The 16,150-nt window shown below is 41.0% G+C and overlaps 1 protein-coding gene across 3 annotated transcripts in view; it reads left to right on the top strand.

The window, feature by feature from the left end:
- The window catches only part of LOC129743894 (sine oculis-binding protein homolog B), a 131,125-nt gene that overhangs the window by 103,342 nt on the left and 11,633 nt on the right, over positions 1–16,150 (top strand). For all 3 annotated transcript variants that reach the window (XM_055736128.1, XM_055736126.1, XM_055736127.1), the window contains one exon: positions 2,367–3,051. In XM_055736128.1, coding sequence (XP_055592103.1) covers positions 2,367–3,051 — 685 coding nt within the window. The remainder of the gene's footprint in view (positions 1–2,366; positions 3,052–16,150) is intronic.

Genomic DNA, 16,150 nt, shown 5'->3' with positions numbered 1-16,150 from the left:
CTTTTCCATGGGGATATTGTACAGGCGGTGCGCCATGGAATGGAAGGCGGCTTGTTTTTGGGCACCGAAGTGGTTGGAATCTGCTGTTATGTATCGGTCGGTTGAGGTTGGTTTTCGATAAATTCCAAATTTGATGGTGTTGTCCTCTTTCCTTGAGATTAGGAGATCAAGGAAAGGGAGTTTTCCCTCAACTTCTTTTTCTACTGTAAATTTTATCGACCTGTGTTTGGAGTTTAGAAGCTCTAATGTCTGTGTGAGATAACGCTCCTTTACCGAGGCAAGGATGTCATCGACGTAGCGCCACCAGACACGTGGGAAAAGTCTTTCACTTTTCTCCAAATCTGCTTCCAAGTCGCTCATAAAAACTTCAGCCAAAAGTGGGGATAGTTTGCTGCCCATGCTGAGGCCAAAGGTTTGTTTAAAAAACTTACCCCGAAATATGAAGAAGTTTTGCTTCATGCATACTTCTGCAACTGCCAGGTAGGCATCTATTTCGTTGGGAGGCACCCGGCGGCGTTCCAAGTGCCCCCGTAAGCTGTTGAGGGCGTCCGAAGTTGGTACACTGGGGAAAAGTGCGGAGACATCGAAAGAAACTAATATTTCGCCTCGACGCACTTTAAATCCTTTTAGGCGCTCGACCAGTTCCACTGAATTTTTTACACTCTTACCATGCTTCACAGGGTACTTTTTCATTTCTTCAACCAACCATGCTGCCATTTTTTCCGTAGGTGTATTTATATTTGAAGAGATGGGTCTCATAGCTATCGGGTTTTTATGGATTTTCGGCAAGCAATAGAGAGAAGCGACTTTCGGGTTCGGAACAAGAAATTTTCTTTCTAATTTGGTATCCCCCATCAGGAGGGCGACTTTCTGTCTTACGGCGTTAGCTTCCTCTATCATCGTATTGAGTGGATCTTTTGGTTTACCATTTTTGAAAATAAATTCTTCATATGGGCCATTGACTATCATGTCTCGAACTCTGTTGTCGTAATCATGTTTGTCCATGATGACGACCGCATTGCCTTTGTCTGCGCGGGAGTAGACAACTTCATGCTTTTTCAAATTTGCTATGACGCTTTCAGCATCATTTTGACCCTTTTTTGAACGGCACGGTTTTTTAGCTACTTTTTCGCAAAAAGTGATCTATAGGAAATGCGTAAGAAAAGCCTCACATTTGAACGCTTGGGAGTCGATGTTTATTAGTACTTCCGAAAAACCGCTAATGAACGAAGATGACCCACCAATTATGTCGCCGCTTTTCACCTTCACCAAAAGGAAAATCTCATAAAGGAACCTTCTTTCGACGAATACTACGACACTCGTAGTATGATCCTGCTAGTAATTTCTTCGTGTGATCAGTCGGACATCGTCCTGTAGATGGGCAACATCGAGCCCGAAACCGGTCGACAAAAAAGGTAATTTTGAATCCTTTTTCCGTTTGTAAGAACGTCAAGTGTCGTGTCCTGTAATACGTCGTGTGTAATTGTGCAGTTAAGTTCTTACGTTGGCACAAATCCGCTTAAAATGAGTGAGTTCTCTGATTTTTGAAAAAAAAATGTTGGCACACCTGTTGATGAATGTTACTCTAAGAAAAGTTTGCCCATTTTGAAGCTTGATAAGTTTTTTTTATCTAAACTCTAATCGAAATGCGGTCTTCGGATGAAATTTTTGTCATATTTTACGCTTTAGAAAAAAAATTCAAAATAAATCGACCAGAGGAGACCAAAGTTATTGATGAAAAACTGGTTCTATATGTTCCTCCCGAACAAAACGTCTCAAAATCCCGTACAAACCTCAGGCTCGTTGAGCGACCCCTTCCCGAGGCTCGATCTGGCAAAAATTTGGTTTGGGACGTTGTACTAGACGTAGGATCAATTTTAGCTTGCATAAGATTTCATAGGTACCTTTTTTTAACATTTTCGATGAAATATTTTGTTTCCAAGCAAGCTTGGGATTATGATTAAGCCACGATACCATTACAATTTTTTGTTCCCGATACTCTTTTTGTAGAACTAAGCTGTTTCAAACGAAATTCTTGAGGAGGGCATCTCACAGTTTCCGTACCGAGTACATCGTGCGTATCCTCTTTTCGATACTGAGAACTCTCGTAAACCGATATCGGTTCAGTATCATGGATTTTAATAAAATAATGACTTCACTTCGGAAAATATCATTTTTCAGCTCTCGGGCTGCCGGTGGTTGTCTGATACCGATTTGATGATTTTCATGACGGCGTTGAGGATGATGTTGCTGATGATAACGACGACATGATGATGATGATGATACTAAGCTAACAAAGCAGCACGGCAAAGGCTCAGGTTCACTGTTTCATATCTCCTTTCTGTTTCTCTATCTTTTCGCAACAGGACTTTGCTGAAACTGCCATGAACGACATCCTTGGCTGGTATGGGTATGGTGGAAGCGCAAGTGGGGGAGGATTGGGTAGCAGCGAGAATAACAACAACAACAACAACAACAGTAGCTCAACGGATCACCGTATCGATATCACTCCGGTGTCGTCGTCGTCATCTTCTTCACTGGCCACTGCCTCTGCTGCTAGTAGCAGTAGCAGTGCCGCCAAGCCAGAACCCTCGAAACTTGCCAAGGATTCGCTGCTGAAATCCAAGCAGCAGCAGCACCACAACCTCCTCGGAACGAAGGCAACGCTGCAGCAAGGCGGCAAGGCGAAGCAATTTAATATGTTGCAGCAGCATAATTCCGGGGAGCAACAGCTCCTGGTGGTGGGAGTTGCGAAATCCGGTTCCGGCGATAGTGTTGCTGCAGCAGGTGTAGTTTCCCCGGCATCGTTAGCCAAGGCCGTTGTTGCTTCCGGGTCTGATGGTGGGCACAACAATGGTAACAATAGTAAAACTGCCAGTATTAGCGGAAGCAGCTCCAGCGGCATCAGAAACGGTGTTAATTTACACTCCAATCAGCAACAGCAGCAGCAGCAGCAACAGCATCTTCATGGGGATAGTTCAACTTCCGAGAAGGACAGTTCCAGGGAGAGTTCCAAGAGTCCGCTGCTGGTGAAGCTGCTCGATAGGCAAGGTAATTTTGAAGTGTTTCAACTGAGATGATTTGTCGGACGGAAGCCCCATTAGCCTTCTACTTTATCCTATTCCATCGAATTCTAATAAATGTGATATTTGAAACACAATCCATGAGGTTTCGAGAATAAATCTTAGACATCATCAACTGGGATAACAGATTTAAACCAAGGGAAACGCATTTGCCAGGAGATGATAGGGGTGACGGGGGGTAAATGCGCAAACAAGGGAAAATACTTATTTTATCCAATATTCTAAATGATTATGCCAGAGAAAATTGAAATTCTTCACTTGTCACTTAGAGTTGAAACATCACATGGGGGGATGATGAAAAATAAAGCGAATTTGCAATAAATTGGAACACATTGCAAAAAAGCTTGGAACAAACTTGTATACAATCTTTGTTTTACAATATAATAAAAATCGAGATATTTTAGATCGAACATTTGAAAAATCCCGACCAAAAAGGTTATATTATTCTAAATATATAGGGTGTAAAGGGTGATACGGTCAAAATTTGGTCAAGGGAAAACGCGTGTAAATCGGTGAAATCGTTTATTAAAAAAATCAAATTAAATTTCTTTTTCAAGTTTAATTAGTATAAAATTAAGGCAAAATTTTCAGTTATGCTTCCGCTTTTCCAAATCCGAATTGCCGGGCCTTACGCTCAACCCCTGCCATCAGATTTTGTACAGCCACCTTGCCCAGCTTCTTCGCTGCAGAAAGCCAGTTTGCCTTGAACTGCTGCTCGTCCTTAGCAGTTTTTTTGGTCTTCTTTAGGTTCCGCTTGACAATAGCCCAGTATTTCTCAATTGGGCGGAGCTCTGGCGTGTTGGGAGGGTTCTTGTCCTTTTGAACCACCTGCACGTTGTTGGCGGCGTACCACTCCATGGCCTTTTTACCGTAATGCCAAATCCGGCCAAAACAGTACGGGACAACCGTGTTTCTTCAGGAAAGGCAGAAGACGTTTATTCAAACACTCTTTTACGTAAATTTCTTGGTTGACAGTCCCGGAAGCTATAAAAATGCTACATTTCAAGCCACAGGTCCAGATGGCTTGCCAAACCAGATATTTCTTCGCGAACTTTGACAGTTTCATGTGCTTGAAAATATCTGCTACCTTTCTCCTTCCTTTTGCCGTAAAAAAATCCTGTCCCGGAAGCTGCTTGTAGTCGGCTTTGACGTAGGTTTCGTCGTCCATAACCACGCAGTCAAACTTCGCCAGCATCGTCGTGTACAGCCTCCGGGATTGCGCTTTGGCCGTCGTATTTTGTTGATTATCGCGATTTGAAGTCACTACCTTCTTGTAAGTCGGTAGTCCGGCTCGTTTTTTGGCTCGATGCACGGTTGTAGACGATACACCCAGCTTATTTGCGGCATCTCGGAGAGAGAGTATGGGTTTCGCTTGAAACAACCGGCAACTCTCTTCGTCGTCTCAGCGGCTTCCGGTTTTCGATTTCCCCCCGATCCAGACTTCCTGGCTGTTGACAAACGTTCCCCAAACACTTTAATTATATTTGTAACGGTTGATTTGGCAACTTTTAGCGATTTTGCCAGCTTTGCGTGCGAGTAGCTCGGATTTTCGCGATGCGCGAGCTAAATTTTGATACGCCGCTTTTCTTCCTTGGAACTGAAGAGTGAGTTTCAAAATCATAATAGGAGCAACATTATACACACACACACACACACACACACACACACACACACACACACACACACACACACACACACACACACACACACACACACACACACACACACACACACACACATACACACATACACACACACACACTCACACACACACACACACACACACACACACACACACACACACACACACACACACACACACACACACACACACACACACACACACACACACACACACACACACACACACAAACACACACACACACACACACACACACACACACACACACACACACACACACACACACACACACACACACACACACACACACACCTTCAAAATAAGGGGTGTTCAGGTTTTTTAAATGCAAAATTGAAAGAAATACGTCAAGTTGATATTGACCAAATTTTTACAGTATCACTCTTTACCATTATGTCAAAGCACGATTTTGATACAACTTTGCTTATTCCAAATAACGTTTAAACAGCTTATTTCAGCTGAGTGTTGTTGTTTACAGTTTAAAAGAAAACTCTGTGTATCGTGTTTCGTATTTTCTGAAAAAGAGTAAAAATATCTCGCACAAATGGTGTATTTTCCCCTACATTTCGCTTAGTCAGTTGGCGAAAATGGAAGAAGTAATTATTGGAGTGGTCTGAAATTCGATTCAGAAGAATGGAGAGGAAAGCAGCTTCGTGGACAAAAAAAAAAAAAATGGGCGGAAACTGGGTCCGGTGGACAAAACTTTGGACTGGAAAATCATGCGTTCTTACACCAGTTTGCAAATCAGTCTGTGCTGAAGACTTATAGAAAACATAAAAGAGAAAAAAAGAATTAATTTTCTCCTAAATTGTGTTTATACTGTTCATTTGAAATCGTGCCTAGACATATTGGGGCACATGGCCGTCCATGGGGTCAATATGTCAAGCTAAATGTTCTTCTCTAAACTTCAAATTTAAAAGTCTTATAAAAATTTTGATAAACAACTAAAATGAATCTAGCAAGAGTAACAATCTCGACTCAAAACTATGCTCAAAACCTGAAAATCTTATCCCAGGTCCACAATTTTACTAATTTTACAAATAAAAAAAAAATCACTTGTTGATACTGTTGATAGATATTTGAAGATTGTACTCAAAAAACGCTATCAGAAGTTATTCAAAAAAGAAGATAGTGCATGAATTTTGGGTACAGTCCTTAGTCTCGGATATCGAATTACGACATACTAAGACTGCCAAGATTGCCCGAATGTTTTAACTTTATTTGCATTTATTTGCATTTTTCGTCCAAAACAATTTTATTTTAAAAGTTTTTCCAAATAAACTTGCTGATGTGTGTTGATTAAAAAAATGAAAACTTTTCGAGTTTTTTCTCTTCTTGATTTTTCTTGAAGAATTCTCAAATTTGCCCGGATTCTGCAAATCTGCCCAGATTCATTGTGTCCCCAGTGATGAAAATCTTAGTCTTCTTTCCACAACTACAGATCCCTTTGCCAAATCATCAACTTACGAGCTAATTTATCTGCGAAAACAAACTTGAATCTACCCGCAACATTCCCTTTACGCTTAACCCTACTCAAAGTCGTTTTGGAAATTAACTAAAATTCTGAGAAAGCCCCAGAAGCCAATTCCTACTTTGAAAGATGGGGATAAACTTCTTTTAACTAACGCAGAAAAAGCTCAAAAATTAGCCCAACAATTTGAGTCTGCTCATGATTTTAATTTAAACATTGTAAGTCCAATTGATGCTCAAATTTCCCTAGAATTTGATGATATTCTTTCTAAGCAAAATGTATTAGAAAGTTCCTGTGAGACAAATATTGATGAACTTAAATTGATTTTCAAAAAATTTAAAAATATGAAAGCTCCGGGGGAAGATGGGATTTTCTATATTCTTATTAAATAGATGCCTGAAAGCACTTTAAATTTTTTAGTTAAAATATTCAATAAATGTTTTCACTTGGCTTATTTTCCCAATAAATGGAAAAAACTTCAATTTTGAAACCTGGAAAAAATGTTCCGGAGCCTTCAAGTTATCGACCAATTAGTTTGCTTCCTTTTTTAAGTAAACTATTTGAGAAAGTTATTTTGAATAGAATGATGATTCACATTAATAAGAATTCTATTTTCCCTGATGAACAATTTGGTTTTCCTCATGGACATTCTACTACACATCAACTTTTGAGTGTAACTAATATGATTAACGCTAGCAAATCTGAAGGTTATTTTCAACTGGTTTGCTCTTCTAGATATTGAAAAAGCATTTGACAGCGTTTGGCACAAAGGTTTAGGAGCTAAATTAGCTCGATTTGATTTTCCTTTATATCTCATCAAAATTATTCAAAATTATTTGACTAGCCGAGCCTTACAAGTAAGCTATCAAAATTCATGCTCTGAAAGAACACCCATTAGAGCTGGTGTCCCTCAGGGCAGTATACTTGGGCCAATTTTATACAATATCTTGACTTCTGATCTTCCTGATGTACCAGAAGGAAAAGGTAGAAGATTATTTGCTGTTGATAGAAAGGCATCCAGAGGTTTCAGAACAAGGTTCTGAAAATGATTTTGCGGCTTCCACCTTGGCACAGTACCGAAGATCTTCATCGGATTGCGGGCATTGAATCCGAAGAGATGGCCAACAAAATCATCTCCAACTTCAGAGGCGAATCGATGCAGTCTTCCAACGCAGAGATTCGTTCTCTCTACAATTAGTTTAATTTTAGGATATTTTAGTTTCTAGTTGTAAGTTTAAAATATTTTTGACATTACAGGATATTCTCCTACAAAAAAAATACTTGAATGTGGTCAGCAAATTTAAGTCGAATAGATAAATTTTAGTGATTAGTAAACTATAGGGCTCTGGACAGTTCATTATTGAAATGAACACCTAATTTAATGTAATAATGTAATATAAATGTAATGATGAATTGGTACGATTAAAGACATACTTAAAAAAAAAATAAAATGTGGGTGAATTTAAGCGTTTTTTAAAAGAGATAAGTGTCTCTGATTTCTTTTTTTAATTTGTATATTTGAAAGGGTGGCGTGCGCAATCCCGATTGGGCAGGAAAGAAGGACTATCTGTCCATGAAGCAAAATTCGAGAAACACACTTTAAAAGTCTAAGTTGAGCAAATTTTAAAATATTTTTCGAAAAGGTACTCTATTCAGTTAATCAAAGGTGTGAAGATCAAAATATTCAAATTTAAAATTTGCAGAAAATAATTTTTAGATGCAGTTTTTTTTTAATTCTTTTTCAAAATGGTTATAAGAGATAACGACTGTCAAATTTCCATAAAAACAAAGTTATTTACATTGATAAGATGCACACTATCAAATTGGTATTCTTCATGGTTTTATTTCAATAAAAAAATTCTCAAAATTGCTATAGACAAGAATAATTTTAACTGAAATCGATCCTTTGTGTTTAGTAAACTTTGATAATTACATCTCATGTTAAAAATTTACTGATACAAAACAAGTTTTCACTACTGAAAACATTAGAAATTATTGATTAAAGACAATAAAAATACATTTTTTACGACAAATTCACGGTATCGCCAAATTTTTTTTGACCGTGATAAAATCGAAATACTACTGTATTGGAGTACATCTCCTGCTCAGGATACTCACTAATCATATCGCAGTAATATTCAGACAACAGTCCAGAAAAAAATCAGGTCCGGTCAGCCAGTTGACTTCCCGATGAGGAGGGGGCGGACTCGTGGGCCCCAATTTTGGGATCCGTGTTCAAAGTGCAGCATCAGCTTCGAACGGCCGGCATCACATGTCATGTTAGTCAGATACCGTCAGTCAGTCAGTCAGCATTCGGTAGGATGGGAGATCGATCCGGCCCGTGTAAGCTTGGGCATGTTTGTTGCTGTCCGACGATGATTATCAATTAAAATAATGTGAAAATTGATCCGCTTGAGAAAGGTTCGATTTCAAAAAGGTTTCAGCTTGCCCTCGAAAAGCTGCCCTGGCCTTGTCCCCAACACATGTAATTGAGAGGAGCGAGAGCGAGATAGAAAAAAAATCGGAAATATTCATCCAGCAGTATTCTTTCGAATCTCCATAAACATAAAACTTGAAACGTCGTCTCTGGTCCTCGAGAAGCACATCACGGGTCCTACATGTGTTGTTGTGCATGAAGCTGACCGGAGACGTCACCTTATGAGATGCTTGTGCTGTCTTGTGTTTAGTGTCATTAGTGTCAGGTTTTGCAACCAACGCAAGGGACACAGGAAACTTCAAAGAATGAGCTGGTTCTTGGAACTAGTAAATGTTTGGAAAAAGGTCGCCAAGGCCGAGATAGTAGTCTATAGTGTTATTGATGGCGCGGCAGCTACAAGATGCCATTATCTTGTGATATTTTTTCTCAAATTTCAAATAACAAACTCATTTATTCACCGAAGCAAGACAGGTTACAAAAATCATCTGATAGATTTGATTTTATTATGCGGTATACTGCCGTTCTAAGCAAGAATGTCCCATGTGACTTTTGGGTCATTTTCACTTTTTTGCTGGAAACGGTCTCTTTTAGTGTTAACTTTCGAATAAAAACACAAACAAGTATACTTTGTTCTGAACATATACGAAATTTTCATCAAGGTGGTTGTCACTATGTTGATAGTTCTACGCAAGAATGTCACACTAGAGAAAATTCTATGAAAAATGCAAATTTTATCAAAAAGTTGTCTTAAGATGAGTTCAAACTGTTGAATTTGATGTTATTCACTGAAAAGAACACTAAAACAGAGGGCAGAGGAGCAGCGAGAAGCCTTAAGTGTTTTATTCAGAGAAATTTTCACTAAACACTTTTCGGTAGGCACTACTTACAGGATCCATACTCAACTATACATTTTTATAAAAAAAGAGGAACGTATTTCTCAAATTACGGTTTAGCATGAGTTTTTGGGCTTTTAAAATGATAGAAAAATTGTAGCCGTGTGACAGTTTTTCGTAGAACCAGCATCGGCATGCGTTCTGATTTTACGCAAAAGTGTCACACGGAGCATTTTTGGCTCTAATTTGCTGTTTTTTTTTGTAGGAAATGTTATTTTTTTTGGCAGAAAACATTGTAAAATGATTAACTTGAACTGTTCACTACGAAAAAACAGTCGGTGATTTTTTAGTTTGAGAGAAAAATTGGAAATATAGCTGATATTTCAATCGCGTTTTTCTCGTTTGCACGTTTTCCACAAGGGACAATCTTGCTTAGAACGGCAGTATAGCTTATGAGAAATTATAGGGCTCTTTTGAAAGCAATAACTAATAAATAAAATTGCTGAGCTTTGTTGTTACGATGTCTAATTCTGTTGTATGTAATGTGTAAAACGACCTATCGTCCACGTAAAGGGCGAACACGAAATTATTGCGACACATTAAACAGGGCATAATTTTTTTACCAATGGGTAAAAATCAGCCAAATTTTGCACACCTTCTCATTGATGTGTATTGTTTACATGCAGTCAAACTCGAAGTCGTGTTTTTCGAATTAACGAAAATGGAGTTGAACCAACGCGAGTCGAGAGAACAAATTCTTTTCAAACAACTGGAATTTCCTGACCTGTCGCACCGGCAGTTTGGAAAAATGTTAAACATTAATCATTCAGCCGTCTCCAGAGCTGAAGCGGTTCCAGGAGCTGTTGACGTTGGACTACGACAAAAGAGCTGGAAGAAAACCGGGACCAGAGAACAAAAAGACGGAGGGAAATGTGAAGCGGATGATTAAAGCAAATTGCAACGTCTCAAGCCGTGGTCTGGCTAAAAAGATCGGCATGTCGCAGAGCTACGTCCAGAATGCAAAGAAGAGAGCTGGACTACATACATACAAGCTGCAGAACTTCCCAAACCGCGATGATCGGCAACAATTGAAACTCGGACACGGAAGCTCTACGATAAGAAGCTGACAAAATATGGCTGCTGTGGGATGGACGACGAAACGTACATAAAAGCCGATTTTAAGCAAATTCCGGGGTTGGAGTTTTTCACCAGCAAGAGCAAGTTCGATGTGGACGACAAATTTAAGAAGAAGAAAATGTCGAGGTTTGCCTCCAAATATCTCGTTTGGCAGGCCATCAGCTTTTGCGGACTGAGGAGTGAGCCTTTCGTGACAAAGGGCACAGTAGATGGCGAGATCTACAAATCTGAGTGCCTCAAGAAATGCCTTTTGCCGTTCTTGCAGCAACACAACAAAGCTGCGCTATTTTGGCCAGATTTGGCATCATGCCACTATTCTAAAAGTGTCCTGGAGTGGTATGAGGCCAATTATGTCCATTTTGTTCCAAAGGACATGAACCCGCCAAACAGTCCACAATTGCGCCCTGTGGAGCAGTTCTGGGCAAAAATGAAGCGGGAACTTCGGAAGAGCAAGAAGACAGTCAAAGACGAGAAGGACATGTTAAAAAAATGAAAAAAAAACTGAAAAACTGGTACCGGATGAGACTGTAAAGACTTTGATGGAGGGCATCAAGCGAAAATGCGTTCAATTTTACACTCAAGGCTCCATCGAATAACTTTTCTTTTGATTTTTGAAGTAAATATGTATAAAACTACCCTAAAATTTTGGTTTGATTCTAAACATTATAAGACAATTGGCATGACATTTTCGGTGTCGCAATAATTTCGTGTTCGCCCTTTAATGGCTCCCCAATGCGCAACCATTCCGATTCCGATTGAATGGAAACCAAACCAAAAATCAAACTTCCGCTGCCGCCATGTTTCGAACTCATAAAAATAATACTGATTTATTTGAAGAGGTAGATGTGTGTTTGGGTGTATGAGTGGTTCATTAAAATCGCGAAATTTTAAACCCTCGGTTTGTTTGGTTCCCAATTTTGTATGTAGCTGATTCCTTCCAAATAACATCGACAAACAAGGCAACAGCCAGCAGAAGTCCACTGAATGACCGCTGGAATGTTGCCAGGTCAAATTTGGAATGCATTCCCCATCAGAAAGTATCTCCTCTCCTCATACCTATCCAGTCCAAAATACCTACCTTCTCACCACAGTTGGTTGCAGTGATTATTTTTCCCATCCATCCATCCATTCATCCGTCAGCATTTGGTCCTGCTGTTGCTACTTGATTTGGAATCGAAATTTGATCACTCGCGCTCTCATTATGACTACCTCTAGGTACAACACAAATCTGATTTCCCGGTCCAATGGTTCGTCCGGATAACGACCGGGCGGCCCGTTAGTAATAAGGAAGGGCACGTGTTCGCTGTTGCTATATTTTGACCGCACAATTAGACGATCCGTTATTGGAGATTCGAACACATTAGTTTGAGAAATGCCTCATTTTTCGTGCAATTCCGGTATCAGTGAGCTATTCTTGGTGGGGGGAAAGATAATCGCTTCGGGTTTGCATTCGATAATCTTTCTCTAGGAATTGAGTTTTTTTTTAAATTTTGTTCAGATACAATATTTTATAACTACGATAGGTTTTGTAAGCAAATTATAGTACTTTTTGAAAGACATACATAGCGGTTGATGTCGAACGTATTTAAATGGGAACATATATTATTGTCCTTCAATACGGATTGAACTATGTTTCCGTCCTACATGAACCAAATCTATGAAAATATACTTTCCTTTAGTGAAAATGTCCGGAGAATCGATGGAATATAGTTTCATACGCCGCACGAGCTTCCGAACGGAGAACGCCTTTTTGACCCCTAAAGGGTGTCCACGATGAAATTGCCACACACAAAATTGATTCGCAAAATTCGAGTTTTCATCCGATTACCATCAAATTTCCAGTGATTGAAAAATAACTATTAAACTTTAATTCACCATTTTACTCGTAATCCATTTACAGTCCATACGCAAATGCCCGCACCTTGGCCTTAATCCTGACCATACGATTCTGCACAACCTGTAAATAAACCGTTTTTTTTTGTATATAAACTCATACTTTCTTCAGTTCCTCGACTGTCTTTACTACCTTAGGTCGTTTAAGAAGGTGCTGCTTCATAATCGCCCAGTACTTCTCGATGGGGCGGAGCTCCGGAGTGTTGGGAGGGTTGAATATTTTCGGCTCGAAATTGACCTTATTGTCCGCATACCACTTCAGCACGTCTTTGGAATAGTGGCATGAGGCCAAATCCGACCAGAAGATTGTTGAGACGTTGTGAGCCTTCAGGAGAGAAACAGCCGCTTCTGGAGGCACTCTTTCATGTACATACGTCCGTTCATCGTGTCCTGGGTCACGAAAGTTGCACTCCGCTTCCCGCACGTGCAGATGGCTTGCCAAACCAGGAATTTATTCGCAAATTTGGATATGCTCCGGAACGCTGAACTTATCATTAGCCGTGAAAAACAGGTTGTCGGGGATTTGTTTAAAGTCGGCCTTCACATATGTTTTCTCGTCCATGATGCAGCCTTCAACTTTCGTCAGCATGTTGAGGTACAACTTCCTGGCACGGGTTTTTGCGGACTTGTTCTGCTTTTGGTCGCGATAAGAGGCCTTTTGTATCTTGAACGTTCGAAGCCCAGCGGGGGCGTTCGGGTTTCGGTTGAAGGCCCCAATTACGCGGTTGTGATTTTTGGTATTGTACGGAATGATTTTTTCTTCGCTTCTGGGCTTCCGATCGGTGGTCAATCATTCCTTGAACCGCTTAATCACTCGCGACACCGTGGAATTAACGATTCCCAACGTTTTAGCGATGGAGCGATGCGAGAGATTCTTGATCCCGTGAGGAATGCGCAAAATTTTATCACGCACGAGCTGTTCGTTTGACTCCATTTTCGAAAGTTTTGATCACCGGACTTTAAAACTTGAAGGATGTAAATAATGCATTATGAACTAAATCTACCCTAATTTTTATTTAATTCTACTCAACGGTTAAAAAGATAGAGTAATTTCATCGTGGGCACCCTTTAAATCCCCTATATTTTGTAAACAATCCAGAAAAACAATGATTTGGAGTAGAACATTTTGAACAAAAATAGACCTATCTTGTGTGTTTTTTCGCGAGCAATCAAATTAAGACTGTTTGAGCCACCGCACGCATCGTAAAATGGAGTTATGGCTGTTTTTACCCTCAATTCCTCTACATTTTTCAATTAGCTAAGAAAAAAGTATGTTCTGTAACCACGTGAAGTTTACTAGTCAACATTATTAGGATTCGTCGCGTCAGATTAAATGTCGAAGGAGTGCTGTTGGTTTAGTGGAGAGTGAAACGGACCGACCTTTAAACCCCAAAGTAAAGGAAACAACCCGGACGCAGCCAGTCAACATAAGTTAGGATGAATGTTGGCAGAAAACAACAGATGTCAGCACCTGTCATGATGAGAAAACTGGGTTGCTGAAGGGAAAGAAGACGAAAGGGATACAGGGGGAGGAAAGGTCAATGGCCGGGTACGAGAATTGGGAAATTGTAAAAAAACGGCCATTGGATGTTTAGTCGTCAAGCGAGTACTATACGTAGCCACAAAGTCACCGCGCAATTGGGCTAATATCCGTACTCTTTAATCCTGAGTAGTATTCCGTACGTAGAACCCATGATATTACGGTGAATTGCGTCTCAAACAACCGAGTGTGTGTATAGAGAACTACCAGGACTTCGAGATTTGGTTATGAACTTCCGGTGAGAATCCCTGAAGACGGAAGATTCATGTATGCCCGAATTTCCGTATTTTCAATCCCGTCAAATCCGTATTTGAATATCCCGATTCGACCAAAATACCAGAGTAGGCATTCCGCTGATCCGCAGCAGTCACGTGTCTACATCGTGCATCCAGCACAAACGAGGTCAGCAGGTACGCCGAGGACTCGAGTTCAGCGTGCCGTGCCAACAGCTCAAGTCAGAACGTGCTTTTTCTGAGCATTTAAAAAATGTAGGGGAATTAAGGTTAAAACAACCATCACTCCATTTTCCTATATGTGCGATATAGGAAAATGGAGCTTTATTTCGATTCCTCGGAAAAAAAATCACACAAGTTATTTCTCATTTTTTTCAAAATTTTCCAGTTCGAACAAGCTTTTTCTGAACTATATTAAAAATGTTGGGAAATTGAAATTGTTGGGAAAACAGCCATAACAACATTTACAATACGTGCGGTGGCTCAAACAGCCTTCATTTGACAATCGTGAGGTGATCAAAAGGTGGAAGCAGCACTTCGATGAACACCTGAACGGCGCACATGCAGGAGATCAAGACGGTGGGTACATCGCCGACGTAGCCAACGACGTAAAGGGGCCACTCCCAATGATGAGTGAAGTTAAGGAAGCCATTCGCCAGCTGAATAGAAACAAGTCGGCTGGGAAGGATGGCATCGCAGCTGAACTCATCAAAATGGGCCCGGACAAGTTGGCCGATTGCCTACACCGGTTGATAGTCCGGATCTGGGACATAGAACAGCTACCGGAGCAGTGGAAGGAGGGGGTAATATGCCCCATCTACAAAAAGGGGGACAAATTGGACTGTGAGAACTACCGAGCGATCACTGTCCTCAATGCCGTCTACAAAGTGTTGTCCCGAATCCAACTCCGCCGCCTAACGCCACAAGCAAACAGATTCGTGGGAAGTCATCAGGCCGGCTTCATGGAGGGACGGTCAACGACGGACCAGATATTTACATTACGGCGAATCCTCCAAAAATGCCGGGAACACCAAGTCCCTACGCACCATCTATTCATTGATTTCAAAGCCGCATACGACACGATCGAATGTAACGAGCTATGGAAAATCATGGACGAGAACGGCTTTTCGTGGAAGCTGATCAGACTGATCAAGGCGACGATGGATGGAACGCAGTGCTGTGTGCGGATCTCGGGTCGAGTTCATTCGAATCGCGCAGGGGGCTTCGACAAGGTGATGGTCTATCCTGCATGATGTTCAACGTGGCGCTAGAAGGTGTTTTTCGACGAGCGGTGGGCGAAATGCGGGACACGATTTTCAACAGATCCAGTCAACTTATCTGCTTTGCCGATGACATTGATATAGTCGGCAGATCATCTGCGGCGGTGGAGGAGATCTACCGCAAACTGAAACGCGAAGCAGGAAGGATTGGGTTGATGATTAATACGTCCAAGACGAAGTACATGCTGGCCTGCGGATCCGAGACCGACCGAACCCGCTTGTCCAGTAATAACAAGGTCACGATCGACGGCGACGAGCTGCAGATAGTCGAAGACTTTGTCTATCTCGGCTCTATCACCGCAGACAATAACACCAGCCGTGAGATCCGGAGGCGAATTATCAGCGGAAGTCGTGCCTACTATGAACTCCACAAGCAACTGCGGTCGAGAAGACTTAGCCCTCGCACGAAGTGTAACCTGTATATGACGCTCATTAGACCGGTTGTTCTCTACGGGCACGAGACATGGATATTGCTCGAGGAGTACCTACGTACACTCGGAGTATTCGAGCGACGAGTTTTAAGAACCATCTTTGGCGGCGTACAGGAGAACGGAGTGTGGAGGCGAAGGATGAACCACGAGCT

This window comes from Uranotaenia lowii, chromosome 2 (assembly GCF_029784155.1).
Source record: "Uranotaenia lowii strain MFRU-FL chromosome 2, ASM2978415v1, whole genome shotgun sequence".
Taxonomy (NCBI): domain Eukaryota; kingdom Metazoa; phylum Arthropoda; class Insecta; order Diptera; family Culicidae; genus Uranotaenia; species Uranotaenia lowii.
The sequence above is the reverse complement of the archived record's forward strand: the minus strand, read 5'-3'. Positions and strand labels throughout refer to the sequence as shown.